The sequence below is a fragment of the Kogia breviceps genome, chromosome 14 (assembly GCF_026419965.1).
Source record: "Kogia breviceps isolate mKogBre1 chromosome 14, mKogBre1 haplotype 1, whole genome shotgun sequence".
Lineage (NCBI taxonomy): Eukaryota > Metazoa > Chordata > Mammalia > Artiodactyla > Physeteridae > Kogia > Kogia breviceps.
In genome coordinates, this window is record NC_081323.1 from 30,020,951 (window position 1) to 30,045,964 (window position 25,014).

The 25,014-nt window shown below is 42.6% G+C and overlaps 1 protein-coding gene across 13 annotated transcripts in view; it reads right to left on the minus strand.

Annotated features, from left to right (window-relative positions):
- Nucleotides 1–25,014, minus strand: part of RALGAPA2 (Ral GTPase activating protein catalytic subunit alpha 2) — a 285,244-nt gene that overhangs the window by 207,006 nt on the left and 53,224 nt on the right. For 12 of the 13 annotated variants that reach the window (XM_067013805.1, XM_067013802.1, XM_059038836.2 and 9 more), the window contains 6 exons: nucleotides 20,823–20,866; nucleotides 18,399–18,576; nucleotides 17,420–17,535; nucleotides 14,109–14,247; nucleotides 12,253–12,452; nucleotides 4,922–5,152 (listed from right to left, as the gene is read on the minus strand). In XM_067013805.1, the coding sequence (XP_066869906.1) occupies nucleotides 4,922–5,152; nucleotides 12,253–12,452; nucleotides 14,109–14,247; nucleotides 17,420–17,535; nucleotides 18,399–18,576; nucleotides 20,823–20,866 (908 nt within the window). The remainder of the gene's footprint in view (nucleotides 1–4,921; nucleotides 5,153–12,252; nucleotides 12,453–14,108; nucleotides 14,248–17,419; nucleotides 17,536–18,398; nucleotides 18,577–20,822; nucleotides 20,867–25,014) is intronic. The other variant, XM_067013808.1, reaches the window with a different exon arrangement.

A 25,014-nucleotide genomic window follows, 5' to 3' on the forward strand; every position in this document is an offset into this window, starting at 1 on the left:
ACTAACCAAAAGAAAACTGGAGAGCTATATTCAGAACAGGCAAGAACAACTCTGAGGCAAAAAAAAAAAAAAGGCATTACTAGAGAAAAAGAAAGTTCTTAATGATAAAAGATTCAATTCAAAGGAACATATAATAATTCTAAATCTGTATTGCAACTAAGAATTTTACTTAGTAAAATTCATCTTCATATATATCAAATACTGATAAACTGTGAACATAGACAAATCCACAGTCAGAGTAGGATATTTCTCAGCTGAGAAAACAGCAGACAAAAATAACAAGGACAGAAGAGAGCTGAACATCAGACCTTCTCACTCTCTTCCACATCTCAACCTCTCATACCCTTTGTCTCTCCAAGGTGCATTCAGGATAATTTCTTCAGACCTGTCATCAAATGCATTCCCCCTTCAGCTGTATCTAATCTGCTATTAAACCTACCCATTGAAGTTTTCCTTTAATATTTCAATTATTACATTTTTTTCATCATTAGAAGTTCTATTTTCTTCCTATTCATATCTGCTTAGTCATCTGCTATGGTTTCTTGTTTTCTGTAAACATTTTCAAGTTTTCTCTTATTTCTTTAAACGTGTTAAACATATTCATTCTAAAGTCTCAATTGTATAACTGAAATCCTTATGAAGTTTTCTTGCCTCTTCTGATTTGTTTGTCTAGAAAAGTTTTGATGTATAAATTCCTAAGAGGAAGAAAGTGACCTGAAATTATTATACCCAGCTAAACTTCTGTTCATGTGCAAAGGCAAAAAGAAAACATTACCCATCACAAAAGGACTCAAGGTAGATAAACAACAAGGATTTACTGTATAGCACAGGGAACTACATTCAGTATCTTGTATTGATAATAACCTATAATGGAAAAGAATCTGAAAAAGAATATATATATTTTCTGTATTCTATATTATGTATGTCATATATATTCTATATTCCATATTCTATGTGTTATATTCTATATGTTATACATATATATATATATATATATAACTGAGTCACTTTGCTGTATACTTGAAATTAACACAATATTGTAAATCAACTATAGTTCAATAAATAAATAAGTAGGACTCAGGGAACAGAGCTGCCAATACACCTTCTTGAAAACACCACCCAGTGACAAAACGAGACCAACGAAGAAGTCAATCAAAGCAAGTATTTTAGGGCTGTGGACACCAGGAGGAACGAATCTGTCAAAATACAGAACCAAGATTAAATACCTCTGCCCATCAGAATTCCAAAATCAACTGCAAATGTAAATTTATAATATAACGAATATATACATATATATTCGTTATATTATAAATTTATAATATAATGAAACCAGCAGATGGGGAGAGGAGGCTCAAAAAAATACAAGGCTGCTAAGCTCTTCACGTTTTATAACAAGAAATCAAGTGCCACCTAACATTAAAACATGCAGGTAAAAAGTGATTCCAATATTTTAATGCTATTATAATCTTTTTATTATAGACATGTCTTCTAGCAATTAATATTTCTTGTGGTAAAGGAATATTTAGTGGAATTTCAACAATTCCTTCAGGTTTGCTGTCTTTTCTTCTGTTAAATTCAGGTAAAAATAAAATTCAGAACTACTCATTAAAACTGCATTAAAGATTCATTCAGAATTAAAGGTTCCATCGTCATAAAGCTATTCTGCAGTCCCCCACCCCAACCCTGCCACTTCCACACACCTGTCGTGTCCCCTGCCTTCACCTTGGTCAGCCTCTGTCTGATTCGCCTGTTTCTGTCCACGGCTGCCTGCCTGCCTGTCCACCCATCCCTGCCGGCCAAATTCTACCTCTGTCTGCCCGTCTACCTGCACCTACCCAGCTATCTGGCTACACCTTCCTGCTTATCTCCACCTCTGCTGGCTGGCCAGTCTGCACCTTCCTGTCTGTTCTACGCCTGCCTGCCAGTTTACGTCTATCAGCTCATCTGTAAGCTCTCCTGTCTAACTGTCCACCAGGCTGCTTCCTGTCTGTTCATATCCTGTCTCACCCTGTCCTCTCTGCTGGTCTCTCATGCTGCCAGGCCAGCAGCCATCTATACACACAGAGAAATACCTAGAATGATGCTCTTCTAACACTGATAACAGTTACCTGGATGGCAGTGTTTGAGTGATTTGTTTTTGGCTTTCTCCACTATACTTATATCTATAGAAAGATACTATCTTTATCTAATGAATTCATCTTTTCTTTTAATAAAAAGGAAGTTGCTCTTTAAAATAAAACAAAACTACCAACAAAACAACCTAGTGAACAAACATCCTTTAGAGCAGTACTTTCATTTCAGATCATAACCTAAGTAAGACATTTTCTGTAAGGATATATGCATTTGTGTATGTAGTATACACAAAAGTAAGTCAGAAGTTTCACAAAGAAATACTAATTCTTACAATATGCACTGTGCTGTGAATTTTTTTGGTCTGTTCTATTTTACTCTATTTCATTAATTTTTAAAAAAAATACTGGCTCTTGACCCACTACATTGATTTCATGACCAACAAATGATCACACAAGGTAGCCTGAAAAATAGCAGTTAGGAGACAAGTTTCTGGTGGAGTGACCTAGGGATCAGAACCACCCTCCTGACGCACTCCACCTGCCCGGCCTGCCTGCTGGAGACTGCCTTGAACCTTGCCAAACCTCATCTCCCTCAGGAACCGTCTACGCTTTCAACTCATTGAACCATCCAGTCTGAGGTGACTGCTCCGTCAGCCCCGCCCTGAGCCTCCCAGCCCCCAGTGGTCCTCGTGGGCCTTTGTTCCCACATCATGAGTGTGGACATCTGACCTGCCTCTTGCGCTATTCTCTGTTATGCACACACACATCTTAACTCCACACTGAAAACGTGCACTTCTTGAATGAACGCACATTTTTAAACTCTGACAGCCTTTAGGCTTAGTCTCTGAAGAATTTAAAATTTAAAAATTAATTATTATAAAAGAAGTCACATTTTGTCTTCCATAAAAGAAAACTTCAGCATTGACCAAGAGAGGGCAATAAAATGCAATGTTCAAACCCATGCCCCTTTTCCCAAATGTCTCTATTTCAGTATTTTAACAATGCATAATAATCATATTTGAAATTTCACATGTTTTCAAATTATATTTGATTAAGAATAATTATAAAATGTAAACGTTTTTGAATTTCATGATACAAAGATGGCTCATAACTTCAGGCATAAGTAGTCTGCAGTTACCTCAATGATGCAGTTTCTACTTCAAAACTGAATTTACACTGGATTTAGGATTTTGATTGAATCTGGAACTTAGAACACACTATTGCCAGGGGTGGAATGCCAATAATGGATGCAAATGGAACTATGTGTATAATAAATTAAATAACACAATATAGGTAAAACCACATCAATTTAGCACTTGTCTCTTGTGCAAAATTTAAAAGCTTTGTTAATGATATCTAATTTTAAGTATTTGTATCCGAGGGTTTAAAACACTACTATAGATCAGGATCAGCAAACTATGATTCACAATGCAAATCCAGCCTGCCACTTAATTTTTTAAGTAAGGTTTTACAGGAAAACAGCCATGCTTGCTTCTTCCACGTTGTCCATGGCCACTTTCTCACCATTTTATTAAGTAGAAATTTTTTATTGATTAAAATACAAAATACAGTAAAATCTCTAGACTGCTGTGGACTGTGCTGGGACTGTCACTCTTGGTGGATGTTTCTTTCCTGTAAGTCTCAGAGGTGAGGGTTTCCTCATTCCCCATGCGGATCTTGCTTCCGTGGGAAGCTCTTGGAGGTGCACGTGCATCGCTCATGTGTGAACAGGCTCCTCCTCTTCTCCCCCCAACAGGTTTCTGCCATCCGAGGGCCTCCCCCTCTGCTCGGGGCACAGACTGAAACACCATCCCCTCATCACACACAAGCTCTCCATTTCCCGGGGCACCAGTTCCAAGACACAGGTGGCCAATGGCTGCTCCCATGTGCCGGGCCATTGTCTCACCCAATCAAGGCCCTGCTTCCTATGTCCGAAGCTGCAGCTGAGGGTTTCTGCCCACCAGCACTACCGCCTTGTAGGCACATGTGTCACGGGTGGGGGGTTGGGGGGATGCTGTCCTGTGCATCATAGATGCTTAAAATCATCCAGGCTCCCTCCCACTAGATGCCAGTAGCAGCACCTCCCTCCCCACTGTGACAGTCACACACGTGTCCAGTCACACACATGTCCAGACAATGAATCAGCTGCAGCGGTGGGCAGGCTGCTCAGGGCTGCTCTGACCTCTCCAGCATCCTCCCTTGCTGCACCTGTTTCCTTGTCTGCACTTCTGCTCACCCTGACACCTTCTCACCCACCAGTTTCCACCAAAGGTCTATTATTTCAACGTCTTGGCCTTGGCTCCTTTCCTTCCTCTGAATCCCCTCCCTAGCCTCCTTTTTCCTCTCAGGCCATAAATACCTCTACTAGAGGTGCCTGCCATATGCCTCTGTGGGCAAAGTCCAACTGTGCAGGAACCTGCAGCTCGTGAGCTCCTACAGCCCAGGAACAATCCAGCCTCGGGCCATCTCGGCTGTGCTCACGTACTGCGGTGGTTCAGTGCCACGGGGGTTCAGGAGCAGCTTTCTCCCCATCTCCCCCTGGGTTTAAAGTTTGTTATGGAAACACAAGGTATTTGCAGGATGATTTTGTTCAAATATAAAATCTTCCCACCCCATGTAGGAATTTTACAAAAACCAAAGTCATAAAAACAAAATTAAAAATTACCAAAAAGCCCAAATCACACCCCTCCACATGACACATTAAATGTGGGATTAGAGAAATCATTATGGAGTTGTGTGATGGAGCCCAACTTGTCGATGATATCTCTTGGAGTATTATGAGTGAAAGAACAAGAACAAAAACCTCTTCAGCTTCGTGACCACACATACACACACACACACTCACTCACCTGGCGGAACACTTCGTTCACGAAGTTGACGTAGCCACGCGTGGACAGGAGGATGCGCTGTACCATCTCATACACGGCGCGGTGCTCCTCCTCAACGCCACAGACACTGCAGCTGCTGAGCCGGCGCTCACACAGGGTGTTGCTGTCCGAGTGGCTTCTGTCCTGCTCGGTCACCCCGCCGCCGTCCAGCTCCGGTGCCCGCTCCGGCACCGCACCGCCACCCCCGACGGTCTGCAAGAAAGGCACCCACTCCTGAGTGATCCTCCCTGACTCCAGAACACCTGGCAAGACTGAAGGCTTGCCTTGTTTTCAGGGACTCCGGTTACCATGCACTTGAAGAGCAGCTGAAACGCAGCCCTGCTCGGAGCACAAGGGACTCCAGGACCTGTACTTACCCACTTTCTAATTCACCAACTAACTCCTCCCCAACTAAGTTATTTTAATGGGAAAAGTATTGCAGAGAGGGAGGCTGCAAAATGTTATCAGCCTAAAACGTTTGGTTTATATCTGTAATATCATAGAATAAATTAATGTGTAAATGAATTTATATTATCATTACCTCTGGTCTCCACCCTTCAGCACTTAATCTACGGTCACAGAGATTTGAAAATTTGGTGGATTTTTTGCAGTCACAGTGCTGGGAAGCTTCATCTGATTCACATGAGTAATTGACACCTTGATCGGAGGAGTGTCAATATCTTTAAAGGGTATTTTATGAGAAGGACCTTGATCTGAGTTTTATATTCAGAATCTCGGATCAAACTTAACTAAAATATTTACAAAACTTTAAATATTTAGAGGCTTTAGGAGCACAAAGAAATAAAATAATCTATGTAATCATTCACAAAGTTTAATTTGTTTTTCGCTCTCATTTCCCCCAGAATTAAAGATTTCCTCCAAACACAACATACATGTAATTTTGCTTCAATCTCTGTAAATTACAGTATTATTCTTTTGTGTCAAAAATATATAACCCAGGGCTTCCCTGGTGGTGCAGTGGTCGAGAGTCCGCCTGCCGATGCAGGGGACACGGGTTCGTGCCCCGGTCCGGGAAGATCCCACATGCCGCGGAGCGGCTGGGCCCGTGAGCCATGGCCGCTGAGCCTGCGCGTCCAGAGCCTGTGCTCCACAACGGGAGAGGCCACAACAGTGAGAGGCCCGCTTACCGCAAAAAAAAAAAAAAAAAAAAAAAAAAAAAAAATATATATATATATATATATATAAAACCCAAATACCACTAAAATTCTACCTACTGTGAAAATTTTTTACAAGAAGTGACAAGAAATGAGTCGTTCAAAATAACTTCAGTAACTACCAAGGATAGTTTGAAAGCAAAGCAGATATCCAAATAATAATCTCTAGAGAAAATTAATAGAAAATTATATCGATAGTAATTTTTCTCTTCATGCCTGGGATATTAAGCCTGTGTGGCTTATCAAAGGCACTGCCACACTCTGCAGTGAGCTACCCTATAGAAATTATTTCACCTTTTTGATGGATCAACTACCTTGCAGAGAAAAATAAAATTTTACTCATTTTTACTGATATACATACACTTTTAATCCGTAAAGCATAGAGGCTGGATTAAATCTAATATCCTTTATGGCTTAATAAACTGTGACTTTTTGATCAATAACTTTCATTTTCCCAACAGGCCAAAAAAAAAAAGTACACACATACTTACATAGAAAATTTTAAATGGCCACAAATTCTTTGGCACTCCCTCTGCAGAAGGGGGAAATCTGTGTCCCCTGCTTTGGATCCCCACGGGCTGGGGGACAGAGTTAACCAGCAGAACGGAAGGGTGGAGGGGACCTGTGCCTTCTCGGGCCCCGGGCCCAGGAGGCTGACCACTACCACTTGGCATCTCTGTGAACTTTTGCTCTCAGAGCCCTAAGCGGCCAGGGAAGAAGTCCAACTGCCTTGCTAGAGGGGCTACATGGAAAGGAGGCCCAGTAGAGCCCAGCCTTCCAGCTGCACCCACCAGAGTAACAGGCACTGGAATGAAGTCATCCTGAACCCTCCGGACCAACCAGCCATTCATTGACCACCGCCCACTGACCTCAGCTCATGCCACATGAAGCACACAAATTGTCCAACCAAATCCCACCCAAATTCCTGACCCTAAAAGGGAAATAAGTAATATGATTAAAGGGTTGTTGTTTTAAGCCACTCCATTTTGAGGTCATTAGATAACGAATTAGATAACACAGCAGTTAGATAACTAAAATCATGTACGTAAAGAATTATGTTTAAAGGCACCAAATTGTTTTCAAAAAGTGAGCTCTGTGATCCGAATAGAACATAATGATAACATAGATGAATTTCCCATCATGCCATAAATTAAAAACTACTTCTCTTGATAAAACCGTGCTTTTCTCAGCCTCCTCTAGTTCACACCAGCAAAAGGCTGCTTTCCAAAAACATCTGTATGATTTAACGGACGTTTATAATTATAGTAAGTGATGAGAGTGGAAACAAACTGGTAATTCAAGTTTATTCATTTCTTGCCTCTTTTCTGAAGATTAACAATAAGAGCATGAATACGAATTAACTACAGAGAGAGGTCCATTTCCTGCCCACTACAATCAAGCTGGAATTCTCAACTATAATTTAGTATCAGTTGATTCCGGTGGTAAATATAAAGATGCTTTTTACCTCTTTGCCATATGATGAAGGCTTAGCCAGTGAAACAGACATATCTGCTTGGACTAGGTCTGTGCTGTCGGGGCTCAGGAAATTGCATGATACAGGCTGCCACTTAATCCCTCCCCTCCCCACCCTTGTTTCCTCCCAACCCATGGCTCATATTGAGACTTGCCCACCCTCAGGGTCAGGCCAGATGAGGACACCCGCAAAGCAGGTGTGAAACGAGGATGCAGCTGCCGTTCTGCTGGTGATGCCTGATGCCACTCAATTCCCCGTCATGATTTGCCCACGGGGTTGGAAGCAGCCTACGCTTGCCTTGATAGAAGTAAGAACACAGAGCACTAGAGTGGCAGTCAACAGACAAGTGGGTCTGTGTGATACACAAGCTTCCCCAGGGGTGCCAAGTTGTGTGATTCATCTTTTCTAACTGTTCACCCCATAAGATACAACAATTTCGGGAAACCCATAGCCCATGAATCATTATTGAAGGGCTGGCTCAGAAGTAGTAAAAGTGGTACTTTAACACTGTAACTAAAGAGTTATCATACAAATAAGTGTGATCAACTGTCTTAGTATCGCACACTTCTTTTCATTCCCTCATGGACTTCTTTGGGTTTTAATGCTCAATTAATGAGCTACTGAAATTTTAAAATCACTACTCCACTTTCTCTAATACATGCTGAAGTACTTCTATATCACACAAAAATGAATTACCAAGGAATAAATAATAGTTCACTGAGAACACTTTCGGCCGAGATGAAGCACCAAGAATGTCCAGGTTTGAAAGGGGGATTTGTGGTCATTGTTGCCAACATGGTACCAGATTTCCAGGCAACCGTATGCTCACTCTCCCATGAATGATGCCACCAAACAAGAATATCTGTCAAGCCAGATTCTCCGAGGGCTAAGTGAGCTAATTCCTTTCCTCCCTGGTGAAAAATACTGTCAAAGTTATTAATTCTAGATCAAAAGGAAGTAAATTCACTTTGGAAAAACACACACACAAACACCCCCGTACATGACCTTTAACACAGTAATAGTGGCAAAAGTGTGAACTCTATTTGGAAGCAGTATTTAAAATATTGTTTTAAAGGGCTTTTATAAGAGCAGTACATTCTTTGAAAAGAGATTCTGGATCACCTGACTTAGACAGTGATGTTCACTTTACACGGGTAAAATTATATTAAACTTGAAACTCCAAACAAAAACTTTCAGGAGATAAATACAATTACATGTGCTTTTATTCCTGCAACTCCATTTCCAAAATTTAATATCCAGTTGTTTAAACTTTTTCTCCTGTATGATGTAAATGAGGAGCAGAACATACAGTAGACACACGTGAGGTGACAGGGAGAACAGAATTGTAAGGCAGAAACGGAAACACAAGGAGGTATGTCAGCTGAATAATGACCATGATGCCCGGAATCCCGGAACCTTTGACTGCGCTGCCTTACGTGGCAGAAGGGACTGAGCAGATGTGACTAAATTAAGGATGCTGAGATAGGGAGAGGACCTTGAATTACTTGGGTGGTCCCAACGTGACCACAAGGATCCACAAGGAGGCAGGTGGAGCAGACACAGGGAAGGTGATGTGAAGATGGAAACAGAGGGAGAAATGATGTGCTGAGGGGCGGTGAGCTGGGGAATGCAGCAGCCTCTGGAGGCCAGGTAAGGCAAGAGCATGGACCCCCTCCCCGCCCCAGAACCTCCAGAGGGAACACAGAGCTGCCCACACCTTGATTTTAGCCCACTGAGACCGATTTTGGCTTTCTGGCTTCCAGAGCTGTAAGATAATACATTTGTGGTAATTAGCTACAGCAGCAGCAGGAAACTAACACAACAACTGACTGCAAGGTGTATTAACAGCCTAGACCACGGCAGTGGCCATGTCTGGGCATGGCCACCTTCAGGGCACAGTAGCCGTGGGCCTGGATGGTGTCTGCCCGGCATCCCTTCCCCCCTCACGGAACCCCAGCGCTCTGCGCCTCACCCCTTGCATGCAGCGCACCTGCCTCACAGGAAGCTGACCCCCCCGCACCAGGGGAGTCTTCTGCTTCCTGGAAGCTGGTCGCCGCCCCCTGGGCTGTTCACACCCCCAGATCTGAGCCAATCAGCAACTTATTCTTGTCCTCAGAGCGCACAGGTAACCTGAATTGTTCCCCAAAGACAAAAAGGAAGGGCTCTGCACTTCTGGACTGTCTGTAAACATGAACTAGGAAAGCAGGGCCCCAGCTGCTGCTGCAACCTTCAGGCAGGAGCGGAGGGAAAGGGCAAAGGAGAGAACGAGGGAGAGGGCGGGCGCCAGCCACAGCCTCAGCCAGCCTCACCTCAAGCTGCTCTTTTATGAGATTGAGACATTTCTTTTATGGATATGACAGTTTGAGTTGTGGTGCCTTCTTCCTGTTAGGGTGATAAAACTCTCCTAACCGATTCAGGAGGTCAGAACCTTATGACACTTTTAGCTGTATAATAAAAGGAAATGAGTCACAAGTGTGCAGAGTCAACAGGGAAAAACTTAGAACATGGAAGCAGTGGTTAATTTGTTAGTCTTGCTACTTCTCATCCTCCAAATGTATTTTTCAAGAATGAGCAACTTATTTTCAATAAATACAGGTGATGATTTTCTGAAATTTTGAAACTAGGCAGGAAAAAATTACATCCTTTCTATGACAGTGTTTTGAATTGCCTGCATAACCACATTAAGACGCCATGAAAAATTTATCAGAGTGTGACTGAGTTTCTTATATTTCCTACAAATTTTGTTCTACCTGAGGATTTTTAGTTTTTGTCTACCTGATGGGTGAATAAAGGCCTCTCGTCGTGGCTCAGAACCAACTGTGTTTTCCTGGCTGCTGGAGAGACCCAGGGCCATTTTTATTTCCTCTTCTGTGAATTGCCTTTCACCTCCTTTGTCCATTTTCAGTTAACTTGTCTTCATGTCTATTCATAGGTGCTCTTTATACAGCAGAGACTACGAACAGTCATGATGTGACCAATGCTTTTCACAGTCTATTGCCTGGGCCTGGCTTTATGTTATCTTTTGACATTAGAAATCTTTTTCTATTTTTTTTTTAAATAAAGTCAAACCTCGATTAGTCTTTGGTTTGTGGGTTTCATCTCTACCACAGGTGGTCTCCCACTTCCCAAATTTATACATTCTCCTAGATTTTTTCCTAAGCTCTTTATCACTGTTTTTATATTTAGACCTTAAGTCAACTTAGGCCTTAAACCAATGTGACCAAGTGCTTGTGTACGTGATATGAAGTGAGACTCTGAGAAAGGGACAGACCGAGGGACAGACAGACAGTCTCCTCTGGATTCCAGAGCTGCAGTTTTCATTAGATATTTGGTGCTAATCTCAGTGTCATTCCTTTGAAATAACTGCAGTTCCTATTTAGAAGTCTGTAGCATTTTTCCTTAATCCCTGAAAGTCAAATGTCTGTTTAGGTTGGTGTCTGATTTGCTAATTCTTCCTAGGACTCAAAGGCCCTTTCAGTTTAAGGCATGACTTTTTTTTTTAGCTTAGGTAAACTTTTCTTACTGTTCGTTCAATTATTACTTCTCATTCTTTTCTCCTTCTGTCCTCACAATATCTGCAAGGTAGGTCTGCACCTAAGGTTTTATCTATTAGTTTCTATTTCCATCTCTGATTTTTTTATCAGTGTTGTGGGGTATTTCATCAGAAAACCAATTTTTTCTCATCAGTGATCATTACCATTTTGAGTTTACCTACTAAATTTTTAAATTCAGAAACTGAAGGTTTTTTAAAACTTTCTTTTAGCGAGTCTTTTGTTGTTCTTATTACGGAGCCTGTGCTCTGGACCAGCTCGGTGCTCTGCCATCAGGGTACCGAGTTCCCCTCGGGGAGTGCACCCTCCAGCCCAGGCCGACATCACACATCTGGGAACTGCAGAGCATCAGCCAACCTGCACTAAATAGACCACACTTCCTGCCCCTGGTCTTGGCGCCAGTGAAACAAAGCACACGAAACCATGACTCCTCCACACAGCAGCCTCTCTGACTTCCACAAGTGGTCCTGCTCTGCCTGCACAAAGGCCCGAAGCCACACAGCCTGCCGGGAAAGCTCCACGTGTCTGACCAATGCCACTGAGAGAGGGAAGGTCCCCGCAGCCCCCAGGTGAGAAGAGGGCTTCACCCAGGCCTCAGGGAGACACAGCCCTCTCTTCTGGAGACCCCACAGTAGCTCAACAACCACCCAAAATCCTGAGCTGCTGACCCACCCCTTCCCTCCCTGAGATCCCAGAGGGCACCTGGCAGTCTCAGGGGTCCTCTCCATGGACCACCTCACAATTCCTGAGGACCTTGCTGGGGCTGGGAGGAGCAAGGCAAGAGAGGCCCTCGGCATCATGCGCAAGGTCACTGGGGCCCGAGTGAAGCAGGGGAGGTGAGAGGGAGCCAGGAGTGCACAGGTCAGCCACCTGCTCAGAAGGCCTCCCTCGGCCCCAGGGTCGCCTTGTCATGGCAACACCAACAGAGCACAGAGAGTGCTTCCAACTCGTGGCTTCCTCTGAAACCTCAGCAGTACAGACAGAGGAGCCAGTAAATCGAGTCGCTATGACCAACAACCTGTGAGAGCCAATAACCCTCACAGTCAATTACTTTGGTGTTAGTATAGATTATGACACCAGAATCGAAAGATAAAAACGTGATGAATGACATACCTGAATGATCTTGGGCAATACATCAACTCCATTCTTAGTGTTTTGTGTTGCAGTTAGATACTTTTTTTCCAAAAAGAAAGTCACGATCCACTTAATAAAAACAACACGAGCTGCCATGTAAGGGGTTTTTGTGCTGTAAGTGTTCTCACTGTCTCGAGTTGTAGCAATATACACGGGCTTTGGTCTCAAGTGGGGGATGTCTGCAAGACAAAAGAGCACATGATCAGGTTAGTGAGTCTTAACATCATGTAACCCTACAAATGTTTCACTTTCTAATTAAATAGACATATCTGGCTGTTTAAACAGCAGCTGAGATTTAAAAACCCAAGTGATTAAAAATGGCATCTTCCGGCAGGCTCATCTCTGGGTCTGCCTTGCAGTCTGACCAACACAGGGTGGTGGTTGCTATTATCTACATACAACTGTACACAGCTGTGGAAAAACAAAGGTCATAACTCTTTTTAATGAATTTGAGAAATTACATGAGATTATAATAGTGAAAATCTTTTCACATGTAACTAATTTAATTTTATGACTAGAATAGACATAAAAGCATATATAGACATTTTTTATTGCATTAGGTATTTTATCATCTAACGTTACACTGATCAAATCTACTAATCTTTAGTTTTATATCCTTTTCCCTTTAGATGCATCCAGAGACATAGAATTAGTATAATCTACTTTATGTCTAAAAGAATTCAGACAGTCATGTTTCATCTTGGAGATATCAGACACCGCCATTTCCAAAGAATTAATAAGAAGTCCACTTCTCATTCTTTAAATACCATAATTAATATGAAAATGATATGGTATTGAATCTGAGATACCATTTGCTGTAAGTTCAACTCTCTTACTGAAATACCTGCGGCAGAAAAGATCTCAGCAAATCCCTTTTAATCTAAGGATAGTAACAATACACCATGTTTTCTACAATGAAATGGAGGACTTATAAAATCAGAAACAATTTTTGAAAAAAGTACCCATAAATATATAGCTAACAAAATACATACCCTGGTACCACTAAAAGTCAGCACTTCTACCACTTTCCAAGTGAGCCGAGCTTTAGCTGCTTCTCCTTGCCCAGGTGTGTGGGTGAACACACAGACACCCAAAGATAACTGAATTAGCTGTCCACACTCCCCAGATGCGTTAACGGCTGTTGTGACCTTTTCTCTTCCAAAACTGTTCTTGGTCATTTATTTGAACTATTTTCACTCATTTTAAAATAATAGGGAGAGAAAGATTTGTCCACCACCCCACTCCCTCCGCCACCACTGCAAGGGATGCTTCTGTCCTATGCGTCCTCACCTCTTATAGAAGGAAAACCCTGGAAGCTAAATTAGATATCCCCTTACGTTTCCTATCTCTCGGGGGCTCACTGTCCCTCGGTTCCCCAGTCACCCAAACATCTGTCCCTCCGTTAGAAGCTGTGAGTCGCACCTGCTGGATGAAGGATCCAGTGCTAAAAAAAAGCCATACTGAGGGCAGCTCTGTGGCCTGTGCTGGCCTCATCCCTGGGCAAGGTCTGGGGTCTCCACACCCCACCACCCGTAAGAGTATACTTCAGGAAATTCAGGCTTTTTTTACATTAAAAAATTTATTAAATGTAATTACACCAAAAATACCACGATACATATCAAATTACTTCTAAGTACAGGAGCCACAGATTCCCTTTATTGCTATGAACTGAGGTAAATCTTAGTTTGTACAAATAGTTAAAATCATTCATTAGGAAACTGTAAACTTCTTACAACAAAGTTACCATTAAACATGAGAAAGAATGATTATTTTATTTAAAAATAATCAAAGGCCACTTTGGAAGAGGCGGGACACACAGCCCACTCAGTACTTACCAAGCACAGGCTTGTAGATGTTCGTTAACTTGGTAAATGATGGAAACAAATGAGGAAGGTAATACTTTCTAAACAATGTAAAAAGAAATTTAAAACCAGTCTCTTGATTTTCCTTGTGCTTCCACTCCAAGCTTGCGGCCTTCAGATAACACATGGGAAAAAAATATATATGGTTACATTTCAGGTGAATGAATACTCAACTGAAATACTGCTACGTTATTAAAATCCCTATCCTAAATAAAAAACGTGAGAAATAGCAGTGACAATTATGTAATAACATCTTAAAACTCAAAAGATGACAAGGAATACTTCAAAACAACACAGTAACTAGGTTAAAAACAGCATTTTTACCGGATAGTCAAGAAAAAAAAACAATGATACCATATCTTTTTAAACTTGTCCTACTGCATCATGCCCATATTTTTTTCTACATGTTCTCTGTAATGACTTAATGTTCTTTGTGCCCTTAAAATGTTCTGTCAGAAGTAATCAGGTGTTTTTTTTTTAATTCAAAAAAGGCCATTTACAATAAACAAGAATTAAGGAAACAATCCCTTGCAAGAATTTTATCCAATGTTACCTACATGCAAAATCATTATCAAAATGCAAAGCTATAGAATCTTGGAAAGGGCATGAAAAGCAAATCCATAGGCTACATGTATAACTGAATCACTTTGCTGTATACCTGAAACTAACACAGTATTGTAAAGCAACTGTATTTCAATTAAAAAAAAGAGCAATCCACAGGCTGGGGTAAACCTGGCCTGCCAGCCCAGCTACAGATTAAGTTTAACCCTTTCACAGTGTCGAGACACTGTTTTCCCCTCAAATAACCAGCGCAGCATCCCCCAGTGGGAGCACTGCAAATAGCTCCCCCACAGGGAGAGGCCCACAAAGGCCAGGAGCCCAGATGGTGACGGGGTGGGGGTGGGGTCCTCCCACGACTGAGAGAAACGTGGCGTGAACGGGCCCTTAGAGAATACCTGCCAGTGGCCATCACGCTTGTGAGACCACAGCGCACTCTAGAGCAGAGCTTCCTGACACCTTCCTGACTCGGTCCCCCCAGGGCACCTGTGGTCCAGGGAGGAGGGGCCGTGGCCAACCTAGGGCAGAGGGGCCCACGTCTCCCACCTGTCAGAAGTCCCTCAGGGTGAGGCAAGGGAGAAGCTCTGCTCCGAGGACCCACCCACCCAACAGGCCGAGGGTGGGAGGGGGCAGGCAGACACACACACACAATCCTGCACACAGTGGAGGGGGGTCACCTCCACCCTCTACCAATCCTTCCTCTGATGGGGTCCCAGGGGCTACAGGACTCATCCGAGGTCACATGTCTAGAATGAAACCCAAGCCCCCCAGCACATCCGGGTTCTGGCTACTCTGCTGCTCTCCTGGGATGGATGGAAATGGGGCTGAGAGGCGTGCAGGAGGGGCCGCACAGCTAGGACATGGGGCTCCCCGATGGCGACAGAACCCAGGCCAGGTGCTCAGGATGTGGGAGTCTTGTGCCTGCGGTGCTGCTAAAGGAATCGGGGAGAGGAGAGCACACAAGGTCACCCCGCAGGACACGGTGGGCAGAAAGGGCAGCGAGAAACACAGTCTCCTAGAGAAAGGTGGAAAGGATGCAAGGGGAAGCCGGCGGAAGCATCACAGGAGGAGAGACCCTGACAAAGAAGGGGGTCCCCTGGAATCACCCAGAAGATCAAGGACGACAAACACTCAAGCGTCCTTCTCTGGACCTGACACTAGAACCCTGTGCATCCTGGGCCCCTGATTTCGCGGTGACGGGGCAGAGGCAGGCGACAGCGGGTGTCAAAGGCGCACTGGGTGAGGAAGCGGACATGGCAGAGATTACACATCAACAAACCAGGTTGTGACGGGAAGGACAGAGCCTGGACGATACCCCAGAGGAGCTCAGGGACCAGGGACGTGTTCGCTGAGAGAAAAGAAGCAGTAGCTTTTTCCAAACCTCATCACTGTTCAGAAATACAGACCAAGAGACATAAATCCCCTAGTTTAGTTCTGTATTCAGCTGGTAAATTTCAGAGAAAGGATCGCGCACCATAAAGCAGGCCGCAGGCCGTGCTGATGGCAGGATGAGATCATCCCACGGGTTTCCTTCAGGACCCCTGCCCACTCTGCCCAATCATTCTGGACCCGCCCGGTCAGCCTCGGGCTTGCTCCTCCCCCATCCCGTCTCACCAGCACAGAGAACAGGGGCAGGAAAGGAGCAAACAGACAAAAATCGTCAGATACTCTGAGATAACAGAAATACCTATACTGGTCTCTGCCCCTGGCTCCTGGCACAGAGGCCCTATCACCCTGGTCACTTCTAAGTGACAAGAGCTCTAGGCAACTCTGAACGGGCTCCTGGACGGGGCTGGTCACCAGGAGGACAAGCCTCGGTCTGAAGCTTGGAATTTTCAACCTCTCCCCGCGCCCTGGCCCATTGTTCCAGAAGCGGGAGGGGGGCTGGAAATGGAGTTAATCATTGATCATGTCCCCGTTAAGAAGCTGCCAGAAAAATCCCAACAGCCTGGATTTCAGGGAGTGTCCAGGCTGAACACATGGACACTCCAGGAGGGGGACGCACCCCCATCCACAGGGACAGAGGCCCCTGCGCCCAGGACGCCCCCAGATCTCACCCTGTGTGTGTCTTCATCCGGTTGTTCATCCGTGTCCTTTATCATATCCTTTCATAAGCTGGTAAATGTAAATCAGTGTTTCCTGGAGTTCTGTGAGCCACTCAGAAAATGAACTGAACCTGAGGAGTGAGTCATGTGAACCTCTGATTTGTAGGCAGATTGGACAGAAGTCATGGGCAACCTGGGGACCAACTCCCTGCGGCTGGCATCTGAGGGGGTGGGGGCACATGAGAGGACTGAGTTCCTTCCTGTGAGACCTGAGGCCACCTCCAGGGACAGAGTGTCGGAAGTGAGTTAAATTGTAAGACACCCGGCTACCGTCGCAGAGAATTACTAGGTGATTCAAATCCCACACGTTTGGTGAGCAGAAGTGTCATAAGTGAAGTGTTCTGTGTGAATAATATGAAACCACATGAAAGTAAAGGAGATACATGGAGGACGGAATTGCATCCTTTTCACACACATACACACACACATACTAGTATGTAGGCCTGGTCTCTGCTGAAGTATCCTGGCACGCATTCTAAGTTTAGTGAAACACCAAATAAAATCACCTCAAAGAAAAAGCAAAAATATAAAATATGAACAAAGAGGAAGAAAAGAAGCAATGTTTTCTCTTTCCTACTGAGAATACAACCATCACTGAATTATCCACGATTTTGCTCATACCTGAGTAACCATATATTTCAACAGTATTTGAAGAAAAAAGCATGTTTGGTCCTCAGTGATCTTTTCCCCTGATATGGCTGGCAGGAGTGGCGTGATTTCTTCTGGATATATCTTTGCTGCAGAGTGGAAAATAAGGAAACCTCTTTCACCAAAGTGACACTTCAAACAGGGCTTTGAAAAATGGCCTCTATTAAAATACATGTACCTCACTTTGCTGTACAGCAGAAACTAGCACAACATTGTAAATCAACTACACTCCAATAAAAATTTCTAAAAAAATAAAATAAAATATATGTACCAACCACTGGAACTGCTCACACTTCAGGCCAGGCCCATCTGACACAGGGGACAGGTGTCCATGAAGCCACCTCCCTCACTGGACCATTCTTTTCCCTTTCACATTCTGCTCTGGCCAGCCCAAGATCAAATGCCTGTCACTGCGTAATAAAGTGATAGGCAGTAATAAATCAGTGGCCCTAACGGGCAAGTTCCTTGAAAACTCACTGGGCACAAACGGCTGGCATTAACAGTCCGGTGAGGCCACCACTGTCTTTCCATGAAGCCTGCATGAAAATACACAGCTGGCAACAAAGAGCCTGGGGGAGCAGATGAACGCCCACTTATAGAACAATCACGATGAGGGCAACAGGCAGCAGTTTGCGAGGAGGATTTAAATCTCATTAACAGCAACAAAAGCACTCACTCCGGATGTACCATGCGTCTCTGCTCCTGCCAACAGCCGTCCCCTCCCTTCCGTTCCTGTTTCCACCACTCCAGTAAATTTCTCCTGTCATCATTTCATATAAAACAGGCTCCAACTCTGTCAGTTCAAATGTTTGTAAGAATCTACTGTGAGTACGAAACACGACTACCCATCTATGAAACCAAGGTTTCTATTCAGGAAAAGGACAGACCAAGGAATTCCTCAATGCAACTTGGAGAGTTGTTTCCACCTATAAGATGTGCCACCATCGCTCACCGTCAGCTGCGCTGGGGCCAGGATTGATGAGTGTCTCCAGTGTACAGGGCCCCCTGGATGACATGATGGCTGGGAAACCGGGCACCAGGCAAGCAAAGATCAGCACCTGCTCTTCTGCACAGTTTGTCTGAAGTGCTTGAAGCCACAGGAGAAACAGCCTGATTCCTTCACATCTTATCTAAAAACAATATCAAAGGCAACAAAAGTAAATACATACATGTATTTGTAGAAATGCACTGCAATGTAGCATTGGTTCTGGGGGAAAATAAACTAGAAGCTAAAAGCATTACTGAAGTCCTGCACCAAGTCCTTCCCTTAGTGACCAGAAAGCAAGGGCAATGCAACCCAGCACGAGGGGCAGAGTGCCTGAGCTCCAGTGCAGCCTCAGCCACTTTCTAGCTTTAGCTGTGAGCCGTGGAGGACCACTTAACTCCTCTGTGCCTCGGCGCCCCCATCTGTAAAACAGGGATGATAACAGAGTTCACCACAAAGTGCTGATATGGGGTGAGTGAGTTAGAACTGCCCAGCTCACATAAGTGCTACCTAAGCATTTCCTATTAGCAGTATTTCATTCTTTATGGCAACAGCACCCATACCATCAACACGTGAATACTCATGAAAACAATGCAAAGAGAATCATCCTCCAAACTTACACTGTGCTTTGGATAGAATTTTTGTCATGTCACTACATTATGCACATGTATGATGTTCTTGAAAATCAGAACACTTAGAGCTGAATAGGACCCTGAAGACCTGGCTCCCCTGTCTGTGTCCCTACTCTATTCTCTCCTACCCTTTGCCATGCTCCAAATCGTTGGCATCACCAGTAGAAAATATCAATATAGGCAGATGTGCCCTTTTTCCTCCTCTGCACTTACTTTCAACTTCCCATTCCTAGAATTCATAAACACAGGTAACTCCATTTGTGTATTCCTAAATGGCTGGGAAGATGATGTCAATAAAAGAGGTTAAATAAGCAAAGGAGATGAAAAAAATGTCAGACGCAGCTGAAAGATGTAGTGAGCTCCAAATACAGGCAACTGAGGGGCTGCCTGATCTCCCTTCAGTGACACCAAAGTGGTGCTGATTCCTCCACAGCAAGTGTTCAAGCCAAGCCCCAGGCTCTGCAGAAGAGGTAAGAGGAGGAGGAGAGACAGGAAGGGAGGGAGGGAGGGAGGGAGGGAGAGAGGGGGAGAGAGGGAGAGAGAAAAGCTTGGCTGACCCCCCAGAGAAGTCAAATACACCAAGACAGATACCCCATCAACACTGATCCCATGACACCCTTCCAGACATGCCCTGGACTCAGCACTGCTCTGCTCTGCTCAGCCACTCACACCTGCCCAGCAGGTAAGATGAGTGGTGACGATGCTGAATACATAATGCTATTCAGCACCCAACAAAAAATGACAGGGCTCTATGTATATCTAACCAAATTATATCAAATTTAACAAGAGAAAATTTTCTACATACTTCGATCACAAACCTCCAATTTTTTATGTTAACTGCATTAAGATAATTAAATATAAATAAGTCCAATAATAAACAGCAGATAACAAGCTGGTAAGTTTTAGCTATAAGACCACTAAATAAAATAGGAGGGACAAAATATGGAACAATCATGAAACTAGGGACAGCTCATCTCTTTTTTTCCAACAGGTAAGAGAGAGTGAACCTAACCAGTTTGAGTGGCTAGGATTGTTTAAACTGATATAAAACCAAAAATGTATTAGCTTATTAAAGGCACACACATAAATTAAATAGCTATGAAGTGAATTATCTTCCATAAAACATACATCCCAGGCTGGCTTCTTTTGCCACTTATGTTTTAGGGTCATCTTATTCCAGCATCAAATGGTATACTTTTATAAAGGCACATTCATTTTAAAATAAGCCAATTTTAACCTAAATTACAAGATCAATCTGCTGCAAATAAACATTCAAGAGTAAGCCTCTGCTGCTCTTTTTCACCACAAGCATTCTCAAAAATAGCAAAAAAATAATTGAGAGGCAACTATAATTTTTAACAAGATTACTGGGGTGAACAGAATCAGGCTCATTAGCTCTGAAGCTTAGGGAGGATCTGGTTCAACTTCTCTTTTCTGATGATAAAGCTGAAGCAGTCAGCACCTCGCCAGTGGTTCCCTGGCTGCACACGGCAGAAATGAAATTAGAACGCAGGATTCCAAACTCTGAATGCCAAGCCACTTTCTCCTAATAATGTTTCAAATGTCTAGCACAATAAATTATGATGTAAGTATAAAAACTCTAACAATATTGTCATATCATTTCTCAATTAAAATAAAAATTAAGTTAAATGGCTTTTAAAGATATTTTTTTCAAAATGGCCTAATTTTGTCATTTTATGGCATGAATAAGTTTAAGAGTAATGAAAAAAGCCATTACACTTCCATCTAAAATAAATACCTTAATAGAATTTCCAGTGTGTAGAAGCTTCTTTAACGTTGAGCCTGAAAGTTTAAAACAATGAATTATAAATGGAGTATGTGAATGCATATCTAAGACCTTTTTTTTTTTTTTTTTTTTTTTTTGTCAGTACGCGAGCCTCTCCCGTTGCAGAGCACAGGCTCCAGACCCGCAGGCTCAGCGGCCATGGCTCACGGGCCCAGCCGCTCCACAGCATGTGGGATATTCCCGGACCGGGGCACGAACCCGTGTCCCCTGCATCGGCAGGCAGACTCAACCACTGCGCCACCAGGGAAGCCCCCTAAGACCTTTTTTTAAAAATTAGTTTTAGAAAGAAAAAATGTACTTCTGACAAAAGATATCATTTTTAAAAAATAAAAGGAAGAAGGCTGACCTTCAGAAGCAAAGCAATGTCACAGAAGGAGAGATGTTGTTAGGATAAAAATACTTTAAGTATGAACCTCTTCAAAATTCTTTTAAAAGAGTCAAAGTGATTGATATTAAGGTAACCCAAATGCCCACAGTGGATTATGTGCAAATGCCTCTGTCAGGCACAAAATGAATGATTTCTTTAAATCTCTAAAGGAAAACATAATATAAGACTACCACTCACAAAACATTTTTACAAGACCATTTTGCAAATATTCAGGACAGCATGTCTCTCTCTTTGCAATGACAACCACATTTATGGGTTCTGTCCATCAATAAATCATCTAGCAGAGCACTTCGGTCACTGTTGAGGAGAGGAATTCAAGGTTTCCTCAGAACTACACCAGCTGGTGCTGCAGCCCACTTGGGGGAGAAGTCTCCCTCATGAGGACGGAGACATAGTACCTATTACTCGCTAGATGTGTTCATGCCTTTAGCATGGAGATGGCTTGGCAACCACACCTCAATATCACATGTAGTCCCTAAATGAGATCTCAACCTCAAAAAGGAAGTAATCGTTTAAAATAAAAATAAATTGGAAGTCTTAAGCGACAGAACTTTTTTTCCCAATTTTTTTGAGAAAAAAAATTATTTAGATTTCCTGATGGAAAGTTTGGTGCAATATTTTAAAACTGGATATCAAGTCACTTTACACCACCAACATATTTTGAAGAAATAGAGCCAGTGCCTCGACAACTGCTACAGGTTGTATCTATGTGGACAGATACACGTATGTCGGTTAAATGCATACACTTTAGGAATTCATTACCTGGAATGAAATCATTGGCTTTCTGAAGGAACCTTGTACAGTTATCTGCTGTACTGTTAATAACACCTAATGCTGGGCTCGGTGGGAACTCACCATCGTTGTGACTAGGTTGCAGCACTGAATTACCAATGGTTTGTGATGAAGTAGGAAGTTAAAACGCCCACTTCCCTCCACATCTGTCACCAAAGTACGTCCAGTGATTTGGGGTCCAGAGTCAGCATTGACTAGGCTGGGCCCTCTCACAGCCGAGCCCTGAGTGCCTGTGCTCACGGGACTACTTATCCCACACCTGTCCTCCACCTGGTCCTCGTCCCTCGCCTCCCTGTTCATCCATTCTTGGACCAAGTCCACTCTGCCTCAGCTTAGTATTTGCTCCTTGATGCCCATTGAGGACCTCCCGAGGCTTGGCAGAGCCAGCAGAACCTCATCTCCCGGGAGACTTGGGATAAAGTCTGCACACACAGCTCTCTTCCCAGACATCCGGCAAATCCATCACCTTGCAACACATTCTCAGAAACACTTTCTCCTGCTCATTGTGTGTGACCACGGTGGGGTTGTCAGTCCTTCCTTCCCCTTCTTGAAATGGGCTCAACATTTTTATTTTAAACTCTCAGCCTACCCATAGTTGCCTATATCCACACTTCCCTACACAGGGAGGAGAAAATACATAGGAAAAGGACAGACTTTACAAAGAGACATATAGAATCTATGCCCCATATCTGTCAACAGTACCCTATTTTTTGAAATGATTCTGTTAATTCGTTACAGCAGCAATAGAAAACTAATACATATATTTGATCTATTCCATCCTGCTGTATTCAGAAACTCTCAGATGTGTGAGGCAGTGCAGCTTAGCAGTTGCAAGCCAGATTCAGGAGCCAGACTGCTAGGGTTCAAATCTAGGTTCTGTGCTTACTGTGTAACCTGGGTCACTTACTTACTTTCACCATGCCTGAGTTTTCTCATCTGTAAAATGGGATAATAACAGTGCCTACCAGAGAGCACTGTAATGAGGTTTAAATGAGTTTATATACTTGCTTAGAACAGTGTCTGGTACATGCGAATCACATTCCCCACGAAAGACAGAGCAACAGCTATTCTCTAAGGACCTCTTTTTAAATGAGATCAACATTATAAAGAAAAATGTGTGCAGTGCAGGCACACGTCAGAGGGTTTCAACATGAGAATTGGTGATGAGTACCTGAGAGCCTTCCCTGGCCACATTAGGTATTTCTTAAAGACCCTAAGTTTACAAAGATATTTCTACTTTTACTTTACCATTATGAAAACCGTTTCATTTTAATTTCAAAAAGTTTCTCTCTGTATATCATTCCTGTTTAGATTTTTAAACTCCTCAACCAAACTGTGATTATACCCACCTCCATCTCTTTTATGTGCCTCTTCAACCCTACTGATTGCCACTATATTGACTCATGTGAAAAAAGAATAAATGAATGAGTACAGTAAAGTAGTTGAAAAATACTGAAAAATCAAAAAGCTCAATATTGAAAACTGAAAAAGTATTATGAAAAATAACACAAGCTTAAATATCTATAACACAGAATGTATTATAATTTTACTTTCCTGGTTTTAATGGAAGCAAATTAATCAATGTTTTCAAAGTCTACTTCTTTGTTTATCTCACTGATAAGAATTGCAATGCTTGAAGATTTCTCCTGATAAAGTGGCAATCTTTTCAAGATATTTAAAAGATATTTTGAAGGCCACAATTTCACAAAGAGGTGTCAAATCTAACTTTAACATTATAAAATTCTTTTTTATTTTTAATTTAAAAAAAACCTCCCTCTGTGTATGCATCATGCCTCAAACCAATTAATAAGCAATGGCAGTATGACATCAGAGAAGGGGCAAGAACATGGAGAAATGCCACATGGGTGCTGGTGCACAAGCTCTGCTGAAAGTGCCAGTGGGGCAGAAGCACAGGACTTTCTGGCACTACAACATCTAAGCACAAGGGAGCAGCAGTTTACTGGAGGAAGCTGAAATTAACAATGATTATCTCAAAATGAATCAAGGGCCTAAATGTGAAAATATATAACTATAAAACTTCTAGAAGGAAACACAGGAGAAGATCTAGAAGGAAACACAGGAGAAGATCTTTGTGATCTTGGGTTAGGCAAAGATTCCTTAGACATGACACCAAAAGCACAATCCATAAAAGCAAAATTGATAAATTGGATTTCATCAAAAGTAAAAACTTCTACTCTTTGAAGGACACTATTAAAGAAGTGAAAAGATAGCCAGAGACGGGAAGACAGTACTTTCAAATCATATATTTGATTAAAACACTTATAACTAGAATATGTGAAGAATTCTTAAAATTCAGTATTGGGGGGGGAAACCCTCAATTGAAAAATAGGCAATAGATTCAAAGATACACTTCACCAAAGACATACAGGTGGCAAATAGCACATGAAAAGATGCTCAAATCATTAGTCGTTAGAGAAATGCAAATTACAACCACAATGAGATACCACTACCGCTAAAATTAAAAGACTGATAAGACTAAGTGTTGATAAGAATGTGGAGTAATCGGAACTCTCACACTGCTGGCAGGAATGTAAAATGGTACAACCACTTGGGAAAATAGTCTGGCAGTTAAACATATTGTCTTTATTTGATTCAGCCATTCCATTCTCAAGAGACTGGAAAGCACATGTCCACACACAAAGACTTGTACAAAAATGTTTACAGTAGCTTTATTTGTAGTCACATACTAGAAACAACCCAAAGGCCCATCATCAAATGAATGGATAAAAAAAACTATGGTATATCCATTCAATGGACTACTGTACAACTTAGAAATAAAAAGGAATGAACTATTAATATATGCACCAACACAGACGACTCTCAAAATAATTATATCGAGTGAAAGAAGCCAAACAAAAAAGAGTACACTGTATGATTCTATTTCTATAAGACTCTAAAAAAATCAAACTATAAGGACAAAAAGCAGATCAGTGGTTGCCTGGG